This window comes from Pseudophryne corroboree, chromosome 9 (assembly GCF_028390025.1).
Source record: "Pseudophryne corroboree isolate aPseCor3 chromosome 9, aPseCor3.hap2, whole genome shotgun sequence".
NCBI lineage: Eukaryota > Metazoa > Chordata > Amphibia > Anura > Myobatrachidae > Pseudophryne > Pseudophryne corroboree.
In genome coordinates this window covers 289,716,436-289,743,143 of record NC_086452.1, presented here as the reverse complement: position 1 = coordinate 289,743,143, position 26,708 = coordinate 289,716,436, and the positions used below count along the sequence as shown (strand labels likewise).

Here is a 26,708-nt window from a genome sequence, read left to right as displayed (position 1 = left end):
AAAGCAATCATCATCTTCAAACATGCTGGAAAAAACAGCCGACGGCCCACCTCGCTGGCGATGATACGGGGGCGCCACTAGCCCATACACACTGGTAGACTTTGACCTCAAAATCATTCAAAACGGCCAAAATGAATGATTTTGAGGTCAAAATCGCCCAGTGTGTATGGGCCTTAAGGGAAAAGTCCAGAAGCAGAGCATACGGCCCTCCTTGAGAGGGTCATGTTGGGAGGTTTGTTTTATAATGGTTAAAGCAAGGGGTTAAATTATCATTATTATAATTATACATTAATATGTTATACACTATATGATAATTAAAATTATCATCATTATTATACATTACATAACAGTAAATAATATGTCAGTTAGCATTATACCTCTGAAGCAATTATTGTCTCAAAGGGTAGAGGGGTAAACATCAGCTGTACATATCAATCTCATAAAACGTGGCAGGAAGGAGTAGTGGGGATAAAAAAACTACAGAAGAAAACAAGAAAATGTGGATTCAAAAGTATAACAGTTTGATCTGGAGTGAACAAGCTAGTGCTATAGCTTTGCTGGCTGACTCCAGTTTCCGGGATTTCTATGTAGCTCATAAGTGAAGCTGAAAAACTGCAGCAAACTTGTTGGGAGTGTGGAAACAACAACACAGGCAGCCGGGGAGAGAATATAGGAAAAACAGACGGGAGGAACTCCGGTGTACAAGACCAGGTGAGATTCACTGGCCTGTCAATGCAACTTGGACACAGAGTACTTTTGTACCTTATTATTCTCAACATGTTATGTTGCTTCACTTACCTTTAAATAATAAAGCTTATTTCTATAAACATACTCAAGAAAAATACATATTTAAAAAAAATGCTAATTCATTAAAATGTTTCTTAAATAAGATCATAGATCTGCATACATCCCAACGTGACCCTCTCCAGGAGGGACACAATGTTTTGCTCCTGGACTTTTCTCTTAATGTATGATTGCCATCACATGTGCTGAAACACCTTTCTTATCCATTAACCTGTTCAAAACAGGGGCCGGCAATCATACATTAAGAGAAAAGTCCAGAAGCAGCGCATCCAATTTAGCACAGCTACAATCATTCACACTGACATGCGGGGGGGGACAGTGCTGCCCCCCCCTGCAGAAGTGATGCCTTTGCACTTCAAGAGTAGCTCCCGACCATCGCAGCTTTAGCGTGCTGGCCGGGAGCAACTCATTGCTCCCCGGCCCGCAGCCCGTTGGGTCCGGCCACGCCTGCTTTGGCCGGACCGCGCCCACGAAACGGCGGCCAAAAGCCGCCGTCCCGCCCAGCGACCGCTTCTGCCTGCCAATCAGGCAAAGGCGATCGTCGCGGCCCTGCAACGCCGACGCATGTGCAGATCTGACCCGATCGCTCCGCTGCGATAAACTGCAGCGTGCGATCGGGTCAGAATGACCCCCTCTGGCCCTCCTGGAGAGGGTCATGTTGGGAGGTATGGCTCTATATGTGTTTAATCACTTGTTATTTTAGTGTTTAATGTATCTGTATAGTCTGTCTGCAATGTCATTGATTTCTTTTTGTATTGTATATTAAGGGGGAGATGTACTAAACAGTGAAAAGGGTGGAGAAGTGAGACTGTGGAGAAGTTGCCCATGGCAACCAATTAGCATTAAAGTAACATTTATAATTTGCATTCTATAAAATGATACAGAGCGGCTGATTGGATGCCATGGGAAACTTCTCCACTGGCTCATATCTCCACTCTTTTCACTGCTTAGTCATACCTCCCAACTCTCCCGATTTTCACTGGACAGTCTCATTTTTGGGGGAGTGTCCCACAGTGGGGGGCAGTTGGGAGGCTTCTGTCACTCGCTGCTCTGCAGCGGATACGCACAGCGTTTATTTACGGAGCAGTGACGTAAAATGGGGACGTGGTTCACGATCGCGGCATTGACACGTAGCTGCACCCCTCCAGAGATTGTGAATCTAAACTCCATGGAGAAGTGGAAAGCTGAGTTTTCCGTTCCTTCATGAATCGCACTCACCATATTAAAGTATGGTGACGTGATTAAGCCGCAGAGCGGAGGTGGCGATGGAGAAGTCAGAAACTTCTTCATGGTAACCCGCTCTGTGAATAGCCAAAAAACAGGGCTTTTCTCTGCTACATGAATAGACCAGTGACATGTGGTGAGGTGAGGCAGAGCCAGAGTTTTGACTATATAAAGCAGGCATGTCCAACCTGCGGCCCTCCAGCTGTTGAGAAACTACACATCCCAGCATGCCCTGACACAGCTTTAGCATTCTCTGACAGCAAAACAGTGTCAGGGCATGCTGGGATATGTAGTTTCACAACAGCTGGAGGGCCGCAGGTTGGACATGCCTGATATAAAGTATATGAAAAATACAAAGAATATATTCAAAATATATTCTTTGTATTATTCTGATCATTTTTTTTGTGTGAAAATTCTACAGTAAAAAGTCTCTGACAGGTGAGGCAGTGCCTCTTTTCTGCACATCTCTGATCAAACCTCACCATATTTTCCAGCAGTATATACTGCGGCACCTGTGCATACCTCCCAACTGTCCCGATTTTGGCGGGACAGTCCCGATTTTCACGGTCTGTCCCGCTGTCCCACCCGCGGGCCGCAGTGCCCCGCGGTGGGGGGCAGTTGGGAGATCCCCCCTGTCACTCGCTGCTTTGAGCAGAGCAGCAGTGAAAAGATGATGTGCGCATGTGCACAGTGTCTATTCCCGGCAGAGAGGGACAGGGGGCATGGCCAGCAGCTCTCTCAGCGCTGTTCATGCCCCCATAGTGACGAAAACGGAGGCATGGCTTGCAGTAGCAGCACTTGCCGTGAGGCATTGTCCCCTTTCCGATAGGCCACGCCCCCTAATTTCGGGTGCGCGCGATGGTATCCCTCCCTGCTTCAAAGCAAAGTTGGGAGGTATGCCTGTGTATAATGCACACATGAAACCTTTGACTCATATATTGTGTGTAAATCTGGCTCTGGTACTAGCCAGTGCCTTCTGTGTAGGGAGGCCAATCCCGGGATCGGCGGGATCCCGGGATTTGGGCCCAAAAATGCCGGGATTCACGGGATTAAAGTGTGCATGCGCAGTTTTGCTGGACAGCGCTGAGCACTATAGCACAGCGCTGCCCGGCTGTCAGCGAGGTAGTTACAGCAGCTATGGAGACACACACACACTGACCGCGCTGGCGGCATTTCAAATGTAGCGCCGGCCGCCAGCCAATCAGCGCTGGCAGACCAGCAGCCAATCAGGGAAGCAGCAGCAGCTGCGGCTCCTGATTGGCTGCCGGACTGCCAGTTCTGACTGACTGGCGGCCAGCGCTACATTTGAAATGTGGCCAGCGCGGTCAGTGTATGTGTGTGTCTATGGCTGCAGCCCGCGGCCCGCCTAATTAGTAAGTGATATCGCTACCTACACCCACACTCCCTCACTGCTCCAGACATCCTCCCTCTCTCCCTTCCTGTTCCTTACATGCTCCCTACACCCAGTCTCCCGCTGCTCCCTACACCCACCCTCCCTTCCTGTTCCTTACATGCTCCCTACACCCAGTCTCCTGCTGCTCCCTACACCCACCTTCCATTCCTGTTCCTTACATGCTCCCTACACCCAGTCTCCTGCTGCTCCCTACACCCACCTTCCCTTCCTGTTCCTTACATGCTCCCTACACCCAGTCTCCTGCTGCTCCCTACACCCACCCTCCCTTCCTGTTCCTTACATGCTCCCTACACCCAGTCTCCTGCTGCTCCCTACACCCACCTTCCCTTCCTGTTCCTTACATGCTCCCTACACCCAGTCTCTGGCTGCTCCCTACACCCACCCTCCCTTCCTGCTCCTTACATGCTCCCTACACCCACCCTCCCTTGCTGCCCTCCACATATACTCTCCCTGCTCCCTACACTGATCCCTACTGCATACCCTCCCAACATGACCCGCCCCACTAGGTACAAAATGCTCTGTTTCTGGACTTCCCTCTTAATTTATTATTGCCATCACCTGTGAAGAAACAGATTTCTTATCATTTAACTAGTTCAACACAGGTGATGGAAATCATAAATTAAGAGGGAAGTCCAGGAACAGAGCATTTTGTACCTAGTGGGGCGGGTCATGTTGGAGGGTCTGCTACTGCAATCCCGGGATTTAGCATTTTTCAATCCCGAATTGAAAAAATGCCCCAGGATTGGCCTCCCTACTTCTGAGCCATCTACCTCACTGCACGTCCCTGGAATACACCCCTATGTGTGAAGACGGTTCCTCTGTGCAGAAACACATTGGAATAGCTACTACAGTCACACTCCACTTTTTTCTTCAGAATCACTAGCAGCAACAGAAACATTCAAGACAAGTTAGAGCGCACCACAGCAGAGAGTGGGGAACCCTTTATTTATCCAAGGTAATGAAATCTCTTTGCAGTCAGATAGTATTTCCATATATTACAGATCCAGCTGGCGATTAACCTAGACCAGTGGTTCCCAAACTTTTTTTAATCACGGCGCCCTAGAATATCAGAATTTTTTTCACGGCACCCCTAGACCAAAAATTTCTTATTGAGAAATTTAGAAAGAAATATTATATTAAGTAGATCGCGTTTACATGTCATCCTTAGGGTCAGTTGTGTGGTGAGGGACAAGATTTGCTTCTGTTTGGCCACATATTTTATGACTGGCAGCCACCAGCACTGGTTTTGCCTATTATATGGACCATGAATAATTTGAATTGGTCCTGGACCACCAACCCAGGGCACCCCTGCAAGTGTCCCGAGGCACCCCAGGGAGCCACGGCATACAGTTTGGGAACCTCTGACCTAGACACACCATTTAGTTAATAAAATATATTTTAATAAAAATTGGGAACAACAATATATTCACATAAAATACAGATCATACACTTATATCTCTATATATCCACATGTGGGTATAGTTTTTTCTTTGCGCTTATGCTTGAATAAATAACCTGAAAATGTTACCATCCATTGGTGTAGATTGATAAATGTTGTGCAATATTAATGTTAATAGCAGAGACACTCAGTTGTCACAGTCTATCTTAACGCTAAACTGATTAAACGCCTCCCAATCGGTAAATATGAAGATTGAACAGCGGAGACACTCAGTTGTCACAGTCTATCTCTACGCTGGATCAGTGTAATTTGCAGTAAATGTCCTTATGCCGTTTATATGTAATAAGATGGGAGGTTTGTCCAGGGCGAGGTAGTGGGGGCTGGGTGTACACCAGGCACTAACCAGTGCAAAGAGCGTTAAGCTCTTACCTGCCACAATGTGTCCCGTCACAGCTCACCTCGCTCTCCCAATCAGCGCGGTATAGGTCATTTCCAGCCCGTTGGTGTAGGGCGTGATGCTGCGGTAAGTATAAAACCGGGTAGGCTGACTCTTCTCTGTACACAGATGGTATTGTAGATTAGATGTCCAGCAAGTAAAGCGCAATCCACCTTATGGAATTCTAGTGTGTGGGGAATATGCTCTGTATCCTTGGCCTGATTCGTAGTTGTACATCTGACTGCACAGTGCATGTGGCAGTTCATTACTGTAATTGTTCACAGCGAGGATTCATTCACAAAGTGACTGACAGAAAGGGACCATTTGGGGTTGGCAAAAATGCAGGCATGTCATGGCTGTTCTCGTGGCATAATACTACCTGCATCTGTGATCCTATAAGCACTAAAGATGGCTCCAATGACTCAGTACAATCAGCCATTCTGAGTGACCATAGGCATACTCAGATGGCCAATTATCAAAGGATCTACAATCAGATGCTGAAAAAGCAAATCCACCGATGGGCATCTCAATACACATCCTGCCAGCAGAGTTATTTGCATATGTTTGCACAGTATCTTTGTATGGGGGATGTAGATATTACAGATGTGCACCGGACACTTTTCGGGTTTTGTGTTTTGGTTTTAGATCTGAATCTCCTTTTCGTGTTTTGGATATGGATTGGTATTGCCAAAACAAACCTTTCGGGTTTTAGTTTTGGATCGGTATTTTTTTTAAAACAAACAAACAAACATAAAAACAGCTAAAAATCACAGAATTTGGGGTTATTTTGTTCTTAAAGTATAATTAACCTCAATAACATTCATTTCCACTCATTTCCGGTCTATTCTGAATACCTCACAATATTGTTTTTAGTATAGATGTGCGGCGGGCACTTTTCGTGTTTTGGTTCTAATTCCCCGCTTGTGTTTTGGTTCTAATTCCCCGCCTGTGTTTTGGTTTTGGATTGGTTTTGCCAAAACCACCCTTTCATGTTTTGGATCTGGATGATTTAAAAAAAAAACATAAAAACAGCTAAAATTTGCTCCTATGGTATTATTAACCTCAATAACATTATGGTATTATTAACCTCAATAACATTAATTTCCACTCATTTCCAGTCTATTCTGAACACCTCACACCTCACACCTCACAATATTGTTTTTAGGCCAAAAGGTTGCACCGAGGTGGCTGTATGACTAAGCTAAGCGACACAAGTGTGCGGCACAAACACCTGGCCCATCTAGCAGTGGCACTGCAGTTGCAGACAGGATGGCACTTAAAAAAACTAAGCCCCAAACAGCACGTGATGCAAAGAAGAAAAAGAGGTGCAAGATGGAATTGTCCTTGGGCCCTCCCACCCACCCCTATGTTGTATAAGCAAGGGTGGGTGGAAGGGCCCAACACTCTTTCGGAGTACACACTGGAGGGTTGGGGGGGTGGGGGGAACTTAGGTAAAATAAAGCCAGTTTGTGCAAGGGCATCCAAATTGCCTCTTTTTCCTGCCAGTATACGTACGTACTGTCTGACATGCCTCCTTGGATGCTGTCACTCATATAATCCTCCACCATTTTTTTCAATGGTGACAGAATCATATGCAGTGACAGTAGACATATCAGTAATCATTGGCAGGTCCTTCAGCACTCGCTCCTGACTGCCCTGCATCACTGTCAGCGGGTTGGCTAGGAAATCTTATCCTTTGACTTGCAGCCCCAGTTGGGGGAGAAAGTGAAGGAGGAGCTGTTGATGGGTCACGTTCCGCTTGAGTTGACAATTTTCTCACCAGCAGGTCTTCGAACCTTTGCAGACTTGTGTCTGCCGGAAATAGAGATACAACGTAGGCTTTAAACCTAGAATCCAGCACGGTGGCCAAAATGTAGTGCCCTCATTTCAACAAATTGACCACCCTTGAATCCTGGCAAAGAAAATGAAGGGCTCCATCCACAAGTCCCACATACTTTGCGGAATCGCTCCATCTTAGCTCTTTCAATTTCTCCAGCTGCTTCTGCAAAAGCCTGATGAGAGGAATGGCAGTGTCTGAACTGACTTCACATGTGGCAAGTTCGAAGGACTGGAGAACCTTGCACAAGACAGAAATCATTCTCAACTGCGCTTGAGTCAGTTGCATTCCCCCTCCTTTGTCTATATCATAGGTGGATGCATAGGCTTGAATGGCCTTTTGTTGCTCCTCCATCCTCTGAAGCATATAGTGTGTTGAATTCCACCTCGTTTCTACTTCTTGCTTCAGGTGATGACAGGACAGGTTCAGAAGTGTTTGATGGCGCTCCAGTCTTTGGCACGCGGTGGCTGCATGCTGAAAGTGGCCCACAATTTCTCTAACGTCCTAGTGGATGCTGGGGACTCCGTAAGGACCATGGGGAATAGACGGGCTCCGCAGGAGACAGGGCACTTTAAGAAAGAATTTGGATACTGGTGTGCTCTGGCTCCTCCCTCTATGTCCCTCCTCCAGACCTCAGTTTGAATCTGTGCCCGGACGAGCTGGGTGCTACTTAGTGAGCTCTCCTGAGCTTGCTATAAAAGAAAGTATTTTGTTAGGTTTTTTTATTTTCAGAGAGATCTGCTGGCAACAGACTCTCTGCTACGTGGGACTGAGGGGAGAGAAGCAGCCCTACTCACTGAAGATAGGTCCTGCTTCTTAGGCTACTGGACACCATTAGCTCCAGAGGGATCGTACACAGGATCTCACCCTTTGTCGTCCGATCCCGGAGCCGCGCCGCCGTCCCCCTCGCAGAGACGGAAGACAGAAGCCGGTGAAAGAAGCAAGAAGACTTCGAAATCGGCGGCAGAAGACTCCAGTCTTCATACTGAGGTAGCGCACAGCACTGCAGCTGTGCGCCATTGCTCCCACACTACACCCACATACTCCGGTCACTGTAGGGTGCAGGGCGCAGGGGGGGGGGGGCGCCCTGGGCAGTAATTAGAGACCTCTTGGCAAAAGTGGGCATATATACAGTTGGGCACTGTATATATGCATGGGCTCCCGCCATATTTTTACACAGAAACGCGGGACAGAAGCCCGCCGCTGAGGGGGCGGGGCTTCTTCATCAGCACTCACCAGCACCATTTTCTCTCCACAGCTCCGCTGAGAGGAAGCTCCCCAGGCTCTCCCCTGCAGAAACACGGTAGAAGAGGGTAAAAAGAGAGGGGGGGCACATAAATTAGGCGCAAAAACAGTATATACAGCAGCTACTGGGTTAACACTAAGTTACTGTGTGATTCCTGGGACATATAGCGCTGGGGTGTGTGCTGGCATACTCTCTGTCTCTCCAAAAGGCCTTGTGGGGGAACTGTCTTCAAAAAGAGCATCCCCTGTGTGTGTGGTGTCGGTACGCTTGTGTCGGCATGTTTGACGAGGAAGGCTATGTGGAAGCGGAGCGGGAACAAATGAATGTGGGGTCGCCGCCGACGGCGCCGACACCCGATTGGATGGATATGTGGAAGGTTTTAAATGATAATGTTACTTCCTTGCATAAAAGGTTGGATAAAGCTGAAGCCTTAGGACAGCCGGGGTCTCAGCCCATGCCTGATCCTATGTCGCAGAGGCCGTCAGGGTCTTAGAAGCGCCCACTATCCCGAATTGTTGACACAGATATCGACACGGATTCTGACTCCAGTGTCAATGGCGATGATGCAAAGTTACAGCCTAAACTGGCTAAAGCCATCCGTTATATGATTATAGCAATTAAGGATGTGTTGCACATCACAGAGGAAACCCCAGTCCCTGACAAGAGGATTTATATGTATGGGGAAAAAAGGCAAGAGGTGACCTTTCCCCCTTCACATGAGCTAAATGAGTTATGTGAAAAGGCTTGGGAATCTCCAGATAAAAAAATGCAGATTTCCAAACGGATGCTTATGGCGTATCCTTTCCCGCCAACGGACAGGTTACGCTGGTAATCCTCCCCTAGGGTAGACAAAGCTTTAACACGCTTATCCAAGAGGGTAGCCCTGCCGTCACAGGATACGGCCACCCTAAAAGATGCTGCGGATAGAAAGCAGGAGGGTACCCTGAAGTCCATTTATACACATTCAGGTACCTTACTAAGGCCGGCGATTGCGTCGGCCTGGATGTGTTGTGCTGTAGCAGCATGGACGGATACCTTATCTGAGGAACTTGATACCTTGGACAAGGATACTATATTACTGACCCTGGGGCATATTAAAGACGCTGTCCTATATATGAGAGATGCTCAAAGAGACATTAGCCTACTGGGCTCTAGAATAAATGCAATGTCGATTTCTGCCAGAAGGGTCCTGTGGACTCGGCAATGGACAGGCGATGCCGACTCAAAAAGGCACATGGAGGTTTTACCTTACAAGGGTGAGGAGTTGTTTTGGGAGGGTCTCTCGGACCTGGTCTCCACAGCTATGGCTGGAAAGTCAAATTTTTTGCCATATGTTCCCTCACAACCTAAGATAGCACCGTATTACCAAATGCAGTCCTTTCGATCACAAAAAGGCAAGAAAGTCCGAGGTGCGTCCTTTCTTGCCAGAGGCAGGGGTAGAGGAAAGAAGCTGCACAATACAGCTAGTTCCCAGGAACAGAAGTCCTCCCCGGCTTCCACTAAATCCACCGCATGACGCTGGGGCTCCACAGGCGGAGCTAGGCCCGGTGGGGGCGCATCTCCGAAATTTCAGCCACAAATGGGTTCACTCCCATGTGGATCCCTGGGCTATAGAGATTGTGTCTCAGGGATACAAGCTGGAATTCGAAGAGATGCCCCCTCACCGTTACCTCAAATCGGCCCTGCCAGCTTCCCCCTTAGAGAGGGAAATAGTGTTGGCTGCAATTCACAAATTGTATCTTCAGCAGGTGGTGGTCAAGGTTCCCCTCCTTCAACAAGGAAAGGGTTACTATTCGACCATGTTTGTGGTACCGAAACCGGACGGTTCGGTCAGATCCATATTGAATTTAAAATCCCTGAACATATACCTGAAAAGGTTCAAGTTCAAGATGGAATCGCTCAGAGCGGTCATCGCAAGCCTGGAAGGGGGGGATTTTATGGTGTCTCTGGACATAAAGGATGCTTACCTTCATGTCCCCATTTATCCACCTCATCAGGAGTACCTCAGATTTGTGGTACAGGATTGTCATTACCAATTCCAGACGTAGCCGTTTGGTCTCTCCACGGCACCGAGAATATTTACCAAGGTAATGGCGGAAATGATGGTGCTCCTGCGACGGCAAGGAGTCGCAATTATCCCATACTTGGACGATCTCCTCATAAAGGCGAGGTCCAGAGAGCAGTTGCTGATCAGCGTAGCACGCTCTCGGGAAGTGTTACAACAGCACGGCTGGATTCTAAATATTCCAAAGTCGCAGTTGATTCCTACGACTCGTCTGCCCTTCCTGGGCATGATTCTGGACACAGGCCAGAAGAGGGTTTATCTCCCGATGGAGAAGGCTCAGGAGCTCATGACACTGGTCAGAGACCTATTAAAACCAAAACAGGTGTCGGTGCATCACTGCACGCGAGTCCTGGGAAAGATGGTGGCATCATATGAGGCCATTCCCTTCGGCAGGTTCCATGCGAGGACCTTACAATGGGATCTGTTGGACAAGTGGTCCGGATCACATCTACAAATGCATCGGCTGATCACCCTATCCCCCAGGGCCAGGGTGTCTCTCCTGTGGTGGCTGCAGAGTGCTCACCTTCTCGAGGGCCGCAGATTCGGCATTCAAGACTGGGTCCTGGTGACCACGGACGCAAGCCTACGAGGGTGGGGAGCAGTCACACAGGGAAGAAATTTCCAAGGTCTGTGGTCAAGTCAGGAGACTTGCCTTCACATCAATATCCTGGAACTAAGGGCCATATACAACGCCCTACGTCAAGCGGAGACCCTGCTTTGCGACCAATCGGTGCTGATTTAGTCAGACAACATCACCGCAGTGGCTCATGTAAACCGCCAAGGCGGCACAAGGAGCAGGATGGCGATGACGGAAGCCACCAGAATTATTCGCTGGGCGGAGAATCGCGTAAGTGCACTGTCAGCAGTGTTCATTCCGGGAGTGGACAACTGGGAAGCAGACTTCCTCAGCAGGCACGACCTCCACCCGGGAGAGTGGGGACTTCATCAAGAAGTCTTCACGCTGATTGCGAGTCGGTGGGAACTGCCACAAGTAGACATGATGGCATCCCGCCTCAACAAAAAGCTACAGAGGTATTGCGCCAGGTTTAGAGACCCTCAGGCGATAGCTGTAGACGCACTAGTGACCCCGTGGGTGTTCCAGTCGGTTTATGTATTTCCTCCTCTTCCTCTCATACCCAAGGTGCTGAGAATCATAAGAAGAAGAGGAGTGAGAACAATACTCATTGTTCCGGATTGGCCAAGAAGGACTTGGTATCCAGAGCTGCAAGAAATGCTCACAGAGGACCCATGGCCTCTGCCTCTAAGACAGGACTTGTTGCAACAGGGGCCCTGTCTGTTCCAAGACTTACCGTGGCTGCGTTTGACGGCATGGCGGTTGAACGCCGGATCCTAGCAGAAAAAGGCATTCCGGATGAGGTTATTCCTACGCTGATAAAGGCTAGGAAGGACGTGACGGCTAAATATTATCACCGTATATGGCGAAAATATGTTGCTTGGTGTGAGGCCAGGAATGCCCCTACGGAGGAATTCCAGCTCGGCCGTTTCCTTCACTTCCTACAGTCGGGAGTGACTTTGGGCCTAAAATTGGGTACCATTAAGGTCCAGATTTCGGCCCTATCCATTTTCTTTAAAAAAGAATTGGCTTCTCTACCTGAAGCTCAGACGTTTGTTAAGGGAGTGCTGCATATTCAGCCCCCTTTTGTGCCTCCAGTGGCACCTTGGGATCTTAACGTGGTGTTGAGTTTCCTGAAGTCACACTGGTTTGAGCCACTTAAAACCGTGGAGTTAAAATTTCTCACGTGGAAGGTGGTCATGCTATTAGCCTTGGCTTCAGCTAGGCGTGTGTCAGAATTAGCGGCTTTGTCACATAAAACCCCTATCTGGTTTTCCATATGGACAGGGCAGAATTGCGGACCCGTCCGCAATTTCTGCCAAAAGTGGTGTCATCTTTTCATATGAACCAACCTATTGTGGTGCCTGTGGATACTCGTGACTTGGAGGATTCCGAGTTACTAGATGTGGTCAGGGCTTTGAAGGTTTATGTAGCCAGAATGGCTAGAGTCAGGAAAACTGAGTCGCTGTTTATCCTGTATGCATCCAACAAGTTGGGTGCTCCTGCTTCAAAGCAAACTATTGCCCGCTGGATCTGTAACACGATTCATCAGGCTCATTCTGCGGCTGGATTGCCGCTGCCAAAATCAGTAAAAGCCCATTCCACAAGGAAGGTGGGCTCTTCTTGGGCGGCTGCCCGAGGGGTCTCGGCATTACAGCTTTGCCGAGCAGCTACTTGGTCGGGTTCAAACACTTTTGCAAAGTTCTACAAGTTTGATACCCTGGCTGAGGAGGACCTTGTGTTTGCTCATTCGGTGCTGCAGAGTCATCCGCACTCTCCCGCCCGCTTGGGAGCTTTGGTATAATCCCCATGGTCCTTACGGAGTCCCCAGCATCCACTAGGACGTAGCATCCACTACGGACTACGAGAAACAGATTTACCGGTAAGTAAAATCTTATTTTTTTTCATGCCACCGAAAGAGTCTCCTGCACGCCCCTGTCATTTTTCAAAAAAATTCTGCACCACCAAATGAATTGTATGTGCAAAACATGAGACGTGCTGGAATTTGCCCAGATGTAATGCACACACAATATTGGTGGCATTGTCCGATATTACAAATCCCCAGGAGAGCCTATTTGGGGTAAGCCATTGTGCAGTGATGTCCCTCAGTTTCCATAAGAGGTTGTCAGCGGTGTGCCTCTTACGGAAAGCGGTGATACATATCGTAGCCTGCCTAGGAATGAGTTGGCGTTTGCGAGATGCTGCTACTGGTGCCGCTGCTGTTGTTGTTGCGGGAGACCATATCTACCCAGTGGGCTGTCAGTCATATAGTCCTTAGTCTGCCCTGTTCCACTTGTCCACATGGCTGTGGTTAAGTGGACAGTGGATACAACTGCATTTTTTTAGGACACTGAGGACGTCTCTGTACATTCTCGGTATCGCCTGCCTAGTGAAGTGGAACCTAGATGGGATTTGATACCGGGGACACAGTACCTCAAACAATTCTCTAAGTCCCACTGAACTAATGGCAGATACCGGACGCACGTTTAACACCAACATATCTGTCAAGGCCTCAGTTATCCGCTTTGCAAAAGGATGACTGCTGTCATATTTCACCTTCCTCACAAAGGACTGTTGAACAGTCAATTGCTTAGTTGAAGTAGTACAAGTGGTCTTCCGACTTCCCCTTTTGGATGATAATCGACTCCCAGCAGCAACAACAGCAGTGGCAGCAACAGCAGGCGTACCACTCAAGGATCCTACGGAGGAATCCTGGTTAGGAGAAGACTCCTTAGTCTTGCCAGTGACATGGCCTGCAGGACTACTGATGTTCCTGACTGAATAGGAAGTTGACACTGAGGGAGTTGGTGGTGTGGCTTGCAGGAGCTTGGGTACAAGACGATGAAGGGATTTAAGTGTCAGTGGACTGCTTATGCTCTTACCCAATGTTTCACAACTTGACACTGACTTCTGATGAATGCACTGCAGGTGACGTATAAGGGAGGATGTTCCTAGATGGTTAACGTCCCTACCTCTACTTATTTCAGATTGACAGAGGCAACACACAGCTTGACACCTGTTGTCCGGATTTGTGGAGAAATAATTCCACACTGAAGAGGTGGCTTTTTTGGTATTTTGCCCAGGCATCACAATGGCTTATTCATCCCACGGACAACAAGTGTCTCCCCCGGTGCCTGATTTAAATAAACCACATAAGAATCCTCATCGTTAACTTCCTCAGTGCCAGCAACACCCATATCCTCATCCTGGTGTACTTCTTTTTTTATCCAAATTGTGTTTTATTAATAAAGAGATAACAGTACACAGCTCAAAAGCATTGCATGTAACACAAGCATTAGTGTAACAAGTGCTGTCATTTCAATCGCAGACTAAAAATACAAAAAATAAGACATAAGACGAAAGCAATGTATGAAATCGTTAGCCCACGTAACTTAAGACAATACACTGCGTTATCTTCAAGTAGCAATAACAAGAAAAAAATAGTACACACAGTAAGCAGAGAAGATTGGAAAAGGGAAAGACAGAGAAAAAAAAAAGAGAAAGAGGAAAGAACCGCTATCACCATCGCAACCCTAAGATGTCGTAGGGCGGGGAGAGTCGTAAAAAGGTTTTTTATTCCTGCGTCTCTTTGAATTCCAGCCAATCCAATCAGACAGCTGCAAATCGAGACGCAGACTGTCCAGAAGAAGACGTCAGGTCTTCCATTACCATATAGTAATTGATTCTTTGGAACCACTTAGTAATAGGAGGCTGTGTCTGAGATCTCCAGAAACACGGAATGGTCGCCCTAGCAGCATTCATTAAATGTCGCAATAGAGAATTTTTAAACTGGGATAGTGGAAGGTCAATTGAATTAAGTAGCCAAAACTCAGGTGTCTCTGGTATAGGGAGTCCCGTGATACGCCTGGTGATAGAGTGAACATGTTGCCAGAATGAAGCCAGTCCCGGGCACCGCCACCAAATATGGCAAGTAGTGCCGCGAGACCGGCCACACCTCCAGCAGACATCCGGAACATTCAGAAACATGTGGTGGACCCGGTCTGGGCATCTATACCATCTCGATATCACTTTGTATTGTGTCTCCAAAACTTGAAGTGAAGATGAACTAGCAAATGTGTACTGAAAAATGCGAGACTCCCTTCCAAATCCTCATGCCAAGCTGTAACGAATGCCAAGGGTTGAGCAGGAGTGCTCGCCAGGCATAGTCTGTACAATAAAGATATTAGGTGTCGTGGCAGATTCTCAGAGAGACACAAGGATTCGAAAACCGTCGGCCCCCATCCCACCACACGAGCCGGTATTGCAGCAATACAATGCCGAATTTGTAGATAAGCCCAAAAAGAATTAGGCGGTAGACTACAAGATCGTTGCAAGTCTGCGAAGGGGTGGAAACCCGCCGGACCAATCAGGTGACTCAACTGAGAGATGCCAGCTGTAGCCCATACTGATGTCGGAGACAGGGAGAGAGGATTCGCGGGTAGGTCTGGATTAAATAATAAAGGCGTCGGCAAGGAGGGGCTCGGGCTAAAAGAGTCTTTGTAACTAAATTTCTTCCATATCTTAAGGGTTGGGTCTAGGGTGGGATGTTTAGTGCGTGGAATTTTTTTAAGCCAGGGGAGAATAAATAAAGGGGTCCCCGCGGTCGCTTCAGCTATTAGTGGCCACTGCTTAGTATAGGGGGAAGCTGGTCATATCAAGAACTCTGGACGGATGCACAGCGTAATAATAGCTAATAAAATGAGGTAATTGTAGACCACCGTCCTTACGAGTACGTGTCAGTGTGAATTGGGAGAGTCGGTGCCCTCTCTGCCCCCAAATAAAACGACCGACAGATGACTGCAAAGTAGTGAAAAAGGAAGTAGGCACTGTTATGGGCAACGTTTGCAGTAAATACAAAACTTTAGGGAGAATTGTCATCTTCACCGTGTTAATCCTCCCCAGCCAAGTAAATTGGAGTGTAGACCATTTATGAAGGTCCGTAGTAATCTTATGCTGTAGGGGAAGAAAATTACGCGGTATAAATCAGTAAGGTCTTTAGTCAAGAGAACTACCAGATACTTTAGCTGAGTAGGATGCCACTGAAACGGGAACAAGTCTCGAATTCCCTCAAGTACCCGTGTGGGCGTTGAAATATTCAAGGCCACAGACTTAGTGAAATTTACCTTGAAATTGGAAAGCAAGTTGAACTTATCGAATTCTTGCATAAGGGCTGGGAGTGAAGTCACCGGGTCCGTCAGAGTGGCTAAAAGGTCATCTGCATACAGTGCCAGTTTGTGCTCCCGCTTTCCAGCCCATACACCGTGAATGTTCGGGTTAGCCCGAATTGCTCTCGCGAGTGCCTCCATGCAGAGAACAAATATGAGCGGGGCCAAGAGGCAGCCTTGTCTCGTTCCGTTCCGTATCAAAAAGGGAGCAGAGAGGGCACCATTCACTCAGACCCTAGCTGACGGTAACTTATAAAGAGCTAATATACGACTAAGACAGGTCGGACCCAGACCCATGTGCTCAAGCAAACCAACCATGAACTGCCAATCAATTCTGTCAAAGGCCAACATTTAGTCATTCCCAATTTGGTTTTATCCCATAAAAATGTATTAAGGGCTTGACGGGCCTTAGTTAGTTCCAGAAAAACCCCTTCATCAAGGGAGGACTGGCGCGAGGCCTCTAAAGTCGCTATTCCCTCAATGAGCTGTAGCCTCCGTGCCATTCGCTCCTTCAGTTGAGAGCCAAGCTGTATACTTCTACCTCGAATTACACATTTGTGTGCTTCCCAAATCGTGACTGCACTAAAATCTGGAGTGTCATTTGTCGCAATATACTCTGAAATGGCGGAGGTAAGCTTAGCCTTTAAACAAGGATCCTGAGTCAATGAACTGTTAAACCTCCACGACCATTGTGTGGGGGAGGTGGATGAAAGCGCAACAGAACTGTACACTGGAGCATGATCCGACCATGTAATGTGCCCGAGTGCTTGAGGGAAATAGGTGTAGAAATCTATGTTCAACTAAGAAGTAGTCAGGGCGTGAGGAGAAGAAAAGAAAGTGTCATCTTTCCCAGTCGGATCCTGAGTTCTCCATAAGTCCATCAACTGAAACTCATGAAGAAGGCGGCACACACGACGGTGATCGCATGTCAACCGTCTAGTCAAGGGAGGAAAACAATCCAACCCAGGATCCAAGGACCAGTTAAAGTCACCCCCCATAATTAGACACCCTTCTTTAATGGGTTCTATCTGTCGCAGTATTTTAGTAAGGAACTGTCTCTGGCGTTGATTAGGAGCATATATATTAACAAGAGTTTAAACCTGGTTATATATTGTGCATTTAACAACTTGGCATCGACCTTCTTCCAGAATTAGGTGGGAGACATCTGAAATCGGGACCCGACGTGCCAATAGAATCGCCACCCCTAAAGATTTATTGACGGAATTATTGTTACAAAAACCTGCGAGTAATAATAATTTCCTAACTTAGGGGAGGCTTGACTTTTAAAATGGGTCTCCTGAAGGAAAGCAACGTCTATGCGCTCTGCCCACAAATCCCGTAGCAAAGTAGACCTCTTTTCGGGGATATTAAGTCCCTTCACGTTGAAGGAACATAGCCTAAGGTCAGAAGGCATGCAAAAGACTGGGTTTGATTTCTATAAAGAGTAAGAAAGGTAACATAGACTTACCGAAGATGCGGGGAAGGCACGGTGTCCAGCCACATTGGGTACATCCAGCTGCAATGGTGACAAGCGGAGAAACCAAGAGAAGAAAGGAAAGGAAAGAGAGCAAGAAAAAGAAGAACATAAGAAGAAAAAGCAATACAGAGAACATATAACCATATGACAATAGCAATACGTCCTGTAAAGTGGCAATTTCACCGCTGTTAAGTCGTAGGGAGGTCATACTCACGACTTAAGAGCCAAAACAGGCAGGTGGCCTGACCCAACTGGGGCGCAGTAGAAACGACACAACCCAGGGACAGTAATAGAACAGTACATGACGAAGGAGACTCAAGAAAAGATCACCTGACTGTAGTATTATTTAAAACACAGTCCCCCCATATTGTAGTAAATGCAACGGGAACAAATATCTTTACATGAACAAATTAATATAAACTTGTAGAAAGCCGTGGAATACAACAATTCCAAACAGGAAGATTATCGGGGGAAGGGGAGGGGTGCAAGCATAAAAAGGCAATATCACTAAGTGACTAAACTTTAAAGCAGAATCTCTGGTGCGTAGGAGGAGCAATGGCCTAGCGTGGAACTCCAGGATTGGCTCAACCAGACATCTAACGACCGGACAGTGCCAATCAGTACCAGACTTCATCCGGCAACTCCATATCAAAGAAAAAGAAAATATCATAAATCAGGTCCCAACTTCTTCGTGATTCGGAGATGACCGAGTCAATCCCCGTTTCCTGTTGCTGACCAGGGTCCAAGATGGCCGTGAGGCTGGAGGAGTCGGAGGGTCGAAACGATGATAAGATTGGATCAACTCCGTCAAGGCTGGTTTAGGTATAAACCGTGCAGAGCAAAAATTGTCCAAGTCGTCTGGCGTGTGCAAGATAACCTGTCTTCCCTCAAAGGTGGCTTGTATATTTAAGGGGAAGCCCCAGCGGAATCGTATACCCTTCTCTTTAAGAGCCTCTGTCAGGGGCTTGAGAGATCTACGTTGCTGGAGTGTATACCATGACAAGTCCGGGAAGATCTGGATCACAGAATTATCAAATTCCAATCGGTCCAATTTGCGGCCTTTATTAAGTACATGATAATAGTACTCCTCTACATGATCCTCTAAAGTACTCCTTTACATGATAATAGTGAAGACGACATATCACGTTTCTGGGAGCTTCAGAAGAAAGACCTTTTTCGGGCGCAATGCTCTGTGGGCCCTATCAAACAGTATGGTGTTGTCCGGTTTCGCATCCATGATCTCATTGGACCTCCTACTGCAGCACCCACTCACTGGCCGCTGCTACCTTCATCCAGCACATGCACCCGACTCCTGGACTTCTGTCCTGCACGTGTACTCAGCACCTTCATCCAGCCCCTATATCCTGCAACACCCTCCTGGTCCTTGCTCCCGGCTCCCAGCAGATGCACTCTTGCAGTTGCACTTCTGGGACTGGGGGGGGGGGGGATCAGGGTCTTGCTCCCGGCACCTCCACACCACTGTCCTGCTCCTTTCACCCCCGTCCGGCTCCCGGAACCTCAGTCTGATTCCCAGCACCTCTGTCCTCCCCCGCTCCTCCGACCAGCTCCCGGTACCTCTGTTCTTCTCCCCCACTCCTCCGACCGGCTCCCTGCACCCTCCATCCTGCTCTCGGTACCTCCGCTTGTGCACGTGCACCCATCACGTCCGGTTCCGGGTCAGCAGCAGGGTGTCTTCTCAAGCAGCGTGCCTCCTCAAGCAGCATACCAGCCTACAAGCAGGGTACCAGCCCACAAGCAGCATACCAGCCATAAATTCAAATTTGAATAAACTCCCCCCTAAGGGGATTAAAAGGGGTTGACATATTGACGTCATCAGAACCGGATTAAGGGGGGACCCTGGGGGTAAGTACCCCGGGGCCCACTTTTTGAAAGGGCCTCCACAGCCCCGCCACCCACCACAGATTGGATCGCCAGCATCGGCATTTTGATGATGCAGAGGGGAGCCGTGAGAGCGGCTGGCAGTGCACTGGGGAGGCGGGAGCACAGTACCGCAGATCAGATCTCTGATATATGTTTATATATTATAGATCTTATGGCCCCCTGTCTTAAGTACCCCAGGCCCCCTAAAGCCTTACTCCAGCTCTGCACGTCATTACCGATGCATGCCTTGCGTTGAGTGAACAATAACGCCCCAAACAGACAGTCGGAGCAAACTTTGAATTGCACCTGCAGTGTGTAGAACTTAATAACCTACAAATATGCGATGGCCCTCACTCACTCACTCACTCACTCACTCACTCATTCACTGACTGACTAACTCATCACTAATTTTCTTCCTGATAGGTAAGGAAGCTGAAATTTAACATAGGTATTCTTCAGGTGGAAAATAGGGAAACCATTTAATTCGAATTTTAATAAACCCACCTATTGGAATGAAAAGGGGTTTGACATAATGACATCATTACCAATGCGTAGATTACGTTGCATGAACAATAATGCCCAAACGGACATCGGTTGAAAATTTGGATTGCACCTCCAGTGTGTAGAATTTAATAAACTACAAAAATACAAAAGCCCTCACTCACCCACTAACTGACTCATCACTAATTCTCTTTCAGCTCCCTAACATATCGGAGAGTAGTTTAGCATATGTATTCTGCAGGTAGGAAATAGGAAAACTACATAATTAGAAAATAAATAAACCTCCCCTAAGGAGATGAAAAGGGTGTTGACATAATGACGTAATTACCGATGCGTGTCTTCCCGATATGTTAGGAAGCTGAAATTTAATGTTGGTATTACGCAGGAGGGAAATAGGAAAACTACGTAATTAGAATTTTAATAAACCTTTCCTAAGTGGATGAAAATGGAGTTGACATAATGACGTTATTACTGATGCATGTCTTGCATTGCGTGAATGATAATACCCAAACGGGCAATCAGATCAAAATTTGGATTGCACCTCCAGCGTGTAGAATTTAATAAACTACAAAAATGCAAAAGCCTTCCTGCCCTCCGTCCCTCCCTCCCTCATTCACTGACTCATCACTAATTCTCTTACTCTCCGATATGTTAGGGAGCTGAAATTTAGCATATGTATTCTGCAGGTAGGAAATAGGAAAACAACATAATTAGAAAATAAGTAAACCTCCCCTAAGGAGATGAAAAGGGTGTTGACATAATTACGTAATTACCGATGCGTGTTTTGCGCTGAACAATAACGCCCAGACAATCAGAGCAAAATTTGGATTGCACCAGCAGTGTGTAGAATTTAATAAACAACAAAAATGCAAAAGCCTTTCCTCCCTCCCTCCCCCCTCCCTCCCTCACGCAATGACTCATCACTAAATTTCTTCCCGATATGTTAGGAAGCTGAAATTTAATGTTGGTATTACGTAGGAGGGAAATAGGAAAACTATGTAATTAGAATTTTAATAAACCTTTCCTAAGTGGATGAAAACGGCGTTGACATAATGACGTTATTACTGATGCATGTCTTGCATTGCGTGAATGATAACGCCCAAACGGGTAATCAGATCAAAATTTGGATTGCACCTCCAGCGTGTAGAATTTAATAAACTACAAAAATGCAAAAACCTTCCCTCCCTCCCTCATTCAGTGACTCACTCACTCACTCACTTACTCATCATTAATTCTCTTCCCGATATGTAAGGAAGCTGAAATTTAACATAGGTATTCTGCAGGTGGGAAAAAGGAAAACGGTGTAATTAGAATTTTCATAAACCCCCCCTAAGGGGATGAAAAGGGGGTTGACATAATGATGTAATTACCGATGCATGGATTGCGTTGCGTGAACGATAACTCCCAAACGGACAATCGGATCAAAATTTGGAAAGCACCTTTAGTGTGTAGAATTTAATAAACTATAAAAATGTGAAAGCCTTCACTCACTGACTCATCACTAATTCTCTTACTTCCCGATATATTAGGAAGCTGAAATTTAACATTGGTATACTGCAGGTGGGAAATTGGAAAACTACGTAAATTAGAATTTTAATAAATTCCCATTAAGGGGATGAAAAGAGGGTTTCACATAATGACATCATTACTGATTCGTGTCTTGTGTTGCGTGAATGATAACGCCCAAATGGACAATCAGATCAAAATTTGGATTGTACCTCAAGGGTGTAGAATTTAATAAACTAAAAAACTGTGAAATCCCTCCCAATGCGTGGATTGTATTGCGTGAACGATAACATTGAAATGGACAATCAGATCAGAATTTGGATTGCACCTTCAGTGTGTAGAATTGAATAAACCACGAAAATGTTAAAACACTCACTCACTCACTCACTCACTGACTCATCACTAATTCTGCTACTTCCCGATATGTTAGGAAGCTGAAATTTAACGTTGGTATTATGCAGGAGTGAAATAGGAAAGCTATGTAATTAGAATTTTAATAAACCTTTCCTAAGTGGATGAAAAGGGTGTTGACACAATGACATTATTACCGATGCATGTCTTGCATTGCGTGAATGAGAACGCCCAAAAGGGTAATCAGATCAAAATTTGGATTGCACCTCCAGCATGTAGAATTTAATAAACTACAAAAATGCAAAAGTCTTCCCTCCCTCCCTTCCTCATTCACTGACTCACTCACTGACTCATCACTAATTCTCTTCCCAATATGTAAGGAAGCTGAAATTTAACATAGGTATTCTGCAGGTGGGAAAAAGGAAAACGGTGTAATTAGAATTTTAATAAACCCCCCCTAAGGAGATGAAAACGGGGTTGACATAATGACATCATTACCGATGCATGGATTGCGTTGCGTGTACGATAATGCCCAAATGGACAATCGGATCAAAAATTGTGTAGAATGAAATAAACTAGTGTTAAATAAACCAAATTAAATTAACCAGTGTGTAGAATTATATAAACTACAAAAATGTGAAAGCCCTCACTCAGCCCTCACTGACTTACTGACTCATAACTAATTCTCTTACTCTCCAATATGTTAGATAGCAGAAATTTAACATAGGTATTCCATAGGTAATAAATAGAAAAACTACGTAACTAGAATAATAATAAATCTCCCCTAAGGGGACGAAAATGGTGTTGACATATTTACTGTACATCATTACAGATGCGTGTCTTGCATTGTGTGAATGATAACACCCAAACAGACAACCAAAAGCAAAATTTGGATTGCACCTCCAGTGTGTAGAATTTAATAACCTACAAAAATGCGGATTTAACATAGGTTTTCTGCAGGTAGTAAATGGGAAAACTACGTAATTAGAATTTCAATAAACCACCCCAAGAGGATGAAAAGAGGGTGTTGACATAATGACCTAATTACCGATGCGTGTCTGTGTTGTATGAACGATAACGCCCAAATGGACAATTGGATCAAAATTTAGATTGCACTTCCAGTGTGTAGAATTTAATAAACTACAAAAATGCAAAAGCCCTCACTCACTTATCACGAATTCTGTTACTTCCCGATATGCTAGGATGCTGACATTTTACATAGGTATTCTGCAGGTGGAAATAGTAAAACTACATAAATAGAATTTTAATAAACCTCTCCTAAGGGGGTGAAAAGAGGGTTTGACATAATGACGTCATTACCGATGAACTATAACGCCCAAACGAACAATCGGATCAATATTTGGATTACACCTCCAGTGTGTAAAATTTAATAAATTACAAAAATTGTCCTGTCACTTTGACCGTGTCTGCTACTGGTGCTCCTAAGGTAATGCCAAGAACCGTGGAATAATATTTACTTAAATTAAGACATCTCAAATTTACATCCATATAGACTTAACAAATTTTTAACACTCATTTATATTTACAACCGTGAAAATCAGAGACTCCTGTGCGAAGAACAGGCAGAACAGCTAGTATGTGTGTGTGACCTTGCACCACAGATGTTTGCTGGTTTGGAGTGCTGTCTCGTATACCACTACATGATTGAGATATAGATTGATATATATCAATCTCAAATTATTCCATAGACAACAGACCTTATGGCTTCACATGTCCTATTTAGGCTTCTTTCACATGAAACCCTCTGGTTAACTGCAGATGTCAGTGCTCTCATGGAGTGAGATTGCTTGCACTCACAAAGCGGTTCAGTTGCTAGTCCACAGAGTTGTGTGCTGTCTGAAATACACACATGCACTCCCTACCAGTGCCGTAACTAGGCATTTTAGCGCTGTGTGCAAGAAACGATAGTGGCGCCCCCCCCCAATGTAAGATAGGGGCGTGACTTAATGGGGAAGGGGCGTGGCCACAAAATAATAGCAATTCATACTACGGTGCACAGTAGTCTACATTATTCAAATTACGCTGCACAGTAGCGCGACTACACCAGGTAGAGCCCCTTTTATACATTACAATAGACAGCGTCCCCCTTTTTACACATTACAGCAGCCAGTCCCCCTTTTTACACATTGCGGCAGCCAGTCACCCTTTTTACACATTGCGGCATCCAGGCCCCCTTTTTACACATTACGGCAGCCAGTCCCCCTTTTTACACATTGCGGCAGCCAGTCCCCCTCTTTACACATTGCGGCATCCAGTCCCCCTTTTTACACATTGCGGCAGCCAGTCCCCATTTTTACACATTGCGGCATCCAGGACCCCTTTTTACACATTGCGGCAGCCAGGCCCCCTCTTTACACATTACGGCAGCCAGTCCTCCTTTTTACACATTGCGGCATCCAGTCCCCCTTTTTACACATTGCGGCAGCCAGTCCCCATTTTTACACATTGCGGCATCCAGTCCCCCTTTTTACACATTGCGGCAGCCAGTCCCCATTTTTACACATTGCGGCATCCAGTCCCCCTTTTTACACATTGCGGCAGCCAGTCCCCATTTTTACACATTGCGGCATCCAGGACCCCTTTTTACACATTGCGGCAGCCAGGCCTCCTTTTTACACATTGCGGCAGCCGGGACCCCATTTTACACATTGCGGCAGCCGGGACCCCTTTTTACACATTGCGGCAGCCGGGACCCCATTTTACACATTGCGGCAGCCGGGACCCCTTTTTACACATTGCGGCAGCTGGGACCCCATTTTACACATTGCGTCAGACGAGACCCCATTTTACACATTGCGGCAGACGAGACCCCATTTTACACATTGCGGCAGACGAGACCCCATTTTACACATTGCGGCAGACGGTGAGAGAGAGAGAGAGAGGGAGGGAGGATATACTTACCTTCTCCCCGCTGACAGGCTCCTCGTGCAGCTTCCTCTCGGTGCAGGCTGTGTGAGGTGAGAAGGAGGAGGAGGGAGGGGGAGCAGTGAGCCGCAGCAGCGCTATTTGATTGGTAGTAAGCGCCGCTGCAGCATCCCCCTCTCCTCCTGTATTGGTTGCCTGGCGCTGCTGTGGATGCTGGGGAACCGCATCCCAGCATCCTTAGCAGCGCCGGGCAGCCAATACAGGAGGAGAGGGGGATGCTGCAGCGGCGCTTACTACCAATCAAATAGCGCTGCTGCGGCTCACTGCTCCCCCTCCCTCCTTCTCCTTCTCTCCGCTGCCCGGCGCTGGTCCTCTTCTCCCTACACAGCGGGGCGCACGGCGCAGACTTCGGCGGCATGTAATGAGTCAATTTGACTCATTACATGCCGCTGGCCGTTGTGCCCTCAGGGCAACTGCGCTGTGTGCCAAGCCCCCTTGGCACACACGTAGTTACGGCCCTGCTCCCTACATCCAACTCATTCAGTATCCATACTCCGCCAACCTCAGTCTTCATACCCAGTCTAAGGGCAGTATGGAAGTAGTAATCATTAGCATGACTTCCTCACAGTACTGAGGTCATGGGTTTGATTCCCACCATGGCCCTAACTGTGTGTTTGCATGGATTCCCTCCAGGTGCTCTGGTTTACTCCCACAATACAAAAATATACTAGTAGGTTAATTTGTTCCTGACAAAAAATAAAATAAAAATAAATAACCCTAGTGTGTAAGTGTATGCATGTACATCTGTTTAAGGCAGAATAGATGGGCCAAGTGGTTCTTATATGCAATCAAATTCTACATTTCTATATAGGAGTATAGAGATTTATTTTAGAATTATTCTCATTCAAACTCTATTAAAGGGTGAATCTAAAAGTCTCCTACCCTCCCGCTCACACTTTCTTGTCTTTGTACTTTCATATTGTAAAGAGAACCATAACAATTATGGTAATACGTTGTTTACAATAAAATACTACTGAATGAGAATGACTTGTGTTTTTAACGTTTACTTTTTTATAGGATGACTTGGTTTTCAATTGTGTTGCTGTTCTCTGTTTCACAGATTATCCTCTCCAACCATTGAGCATGAAACTAAATGAGAAAAATATGGTACATTATGCAATGTGTGATTCTCCAGCAGACCACACTGGATACCTTTACAAGAAAAGAGAGTGCCACACTAACTACAAGAAGCAATGGTTTGTCCTAAAGGGAAACCTTCTCTTTTATTTTGAGGATCGGGAAAGCAGAGAGCCTTCAGGGTTGGTTGTCTTAGAAGGGTGCACTGTGGAACTGTGTCAGTCAAATGAAAAATATGGTTTCACAGTCAGATTTAATGGTTCTGGCTCCCAATCTTACATCCTAGCAGCAGACAGTCAAGAGGCGATGGAATGTTGGGTGAAGGCTCTAACCAGAGCTAACTTTGCTTATATGAAACTGGTTGTGAAAGATTTAGAGAGAAGGCTGGAATCAATGCAAAAGAACAGTGTACACAGGAAAAATAATCAACATAAAGTTAAATGTTGCTCTGTTGCCAAAGTGAGGCGGGCAAATTACAGGTCCGCAAAAATAGTTACACATTCATCCCATATAGGAGATACGAACATGGAGAAACATTTACAGGATATTTCAACGCCTTTTGCCCCTCATCAACATGGTGCATATTGGATCAATACATCTCCCTCAGTGACACCTTTAAAATCACTGAAAAACACAGTATGTCCTGGTACAACATGTTTCTCCAAATTACATGAGTGGTATGGTAAAGATATTGAGGAATTAAAGATACTGTGGAAAGAGAAACACATAAACCAGGAGGACTCAGCTAAATTGTGATCTAGTGACATGTAATAAATAAATCATTTTACCTACTTATCTACTTAAA

At 46.3% G+C, this 26,708-nt stretch overlaps 1 protein-coding gene across 1 annotated transcript; it reads left to right on the top strand.

Moving 5' to 3' along the window:
- Positions 1–594: 594 nt before the first annotated feature.
- PHETA2 (PH domain containing endocytic trafficking adaptor 2) lies at positions 595–26,708 on the top strand. Its single transcript, XM_063940347.1, has 2 exons — positions 595–711; positions 25,887–26,708. The coding sequence occupies exon 2, from the start codon at positions 25,910–25,912 to the stop codon at positions 26,657–26,659; it is 750 nt and encodes a 249-aa protein (XP_063796417.1). The 5' UTR covers positions 595–711; positions 25,887–25,909; the 3' UTR covers positions 26,660–26,708.

Coding starts and splice junctions, on each gene's coding strand:
- PHETA2 (XM_063940347.1), top strand. CDS start 25,910: ATGAAACTAAATGAGAAAAATATGGTACATTATGCAATGTGTGATTCT.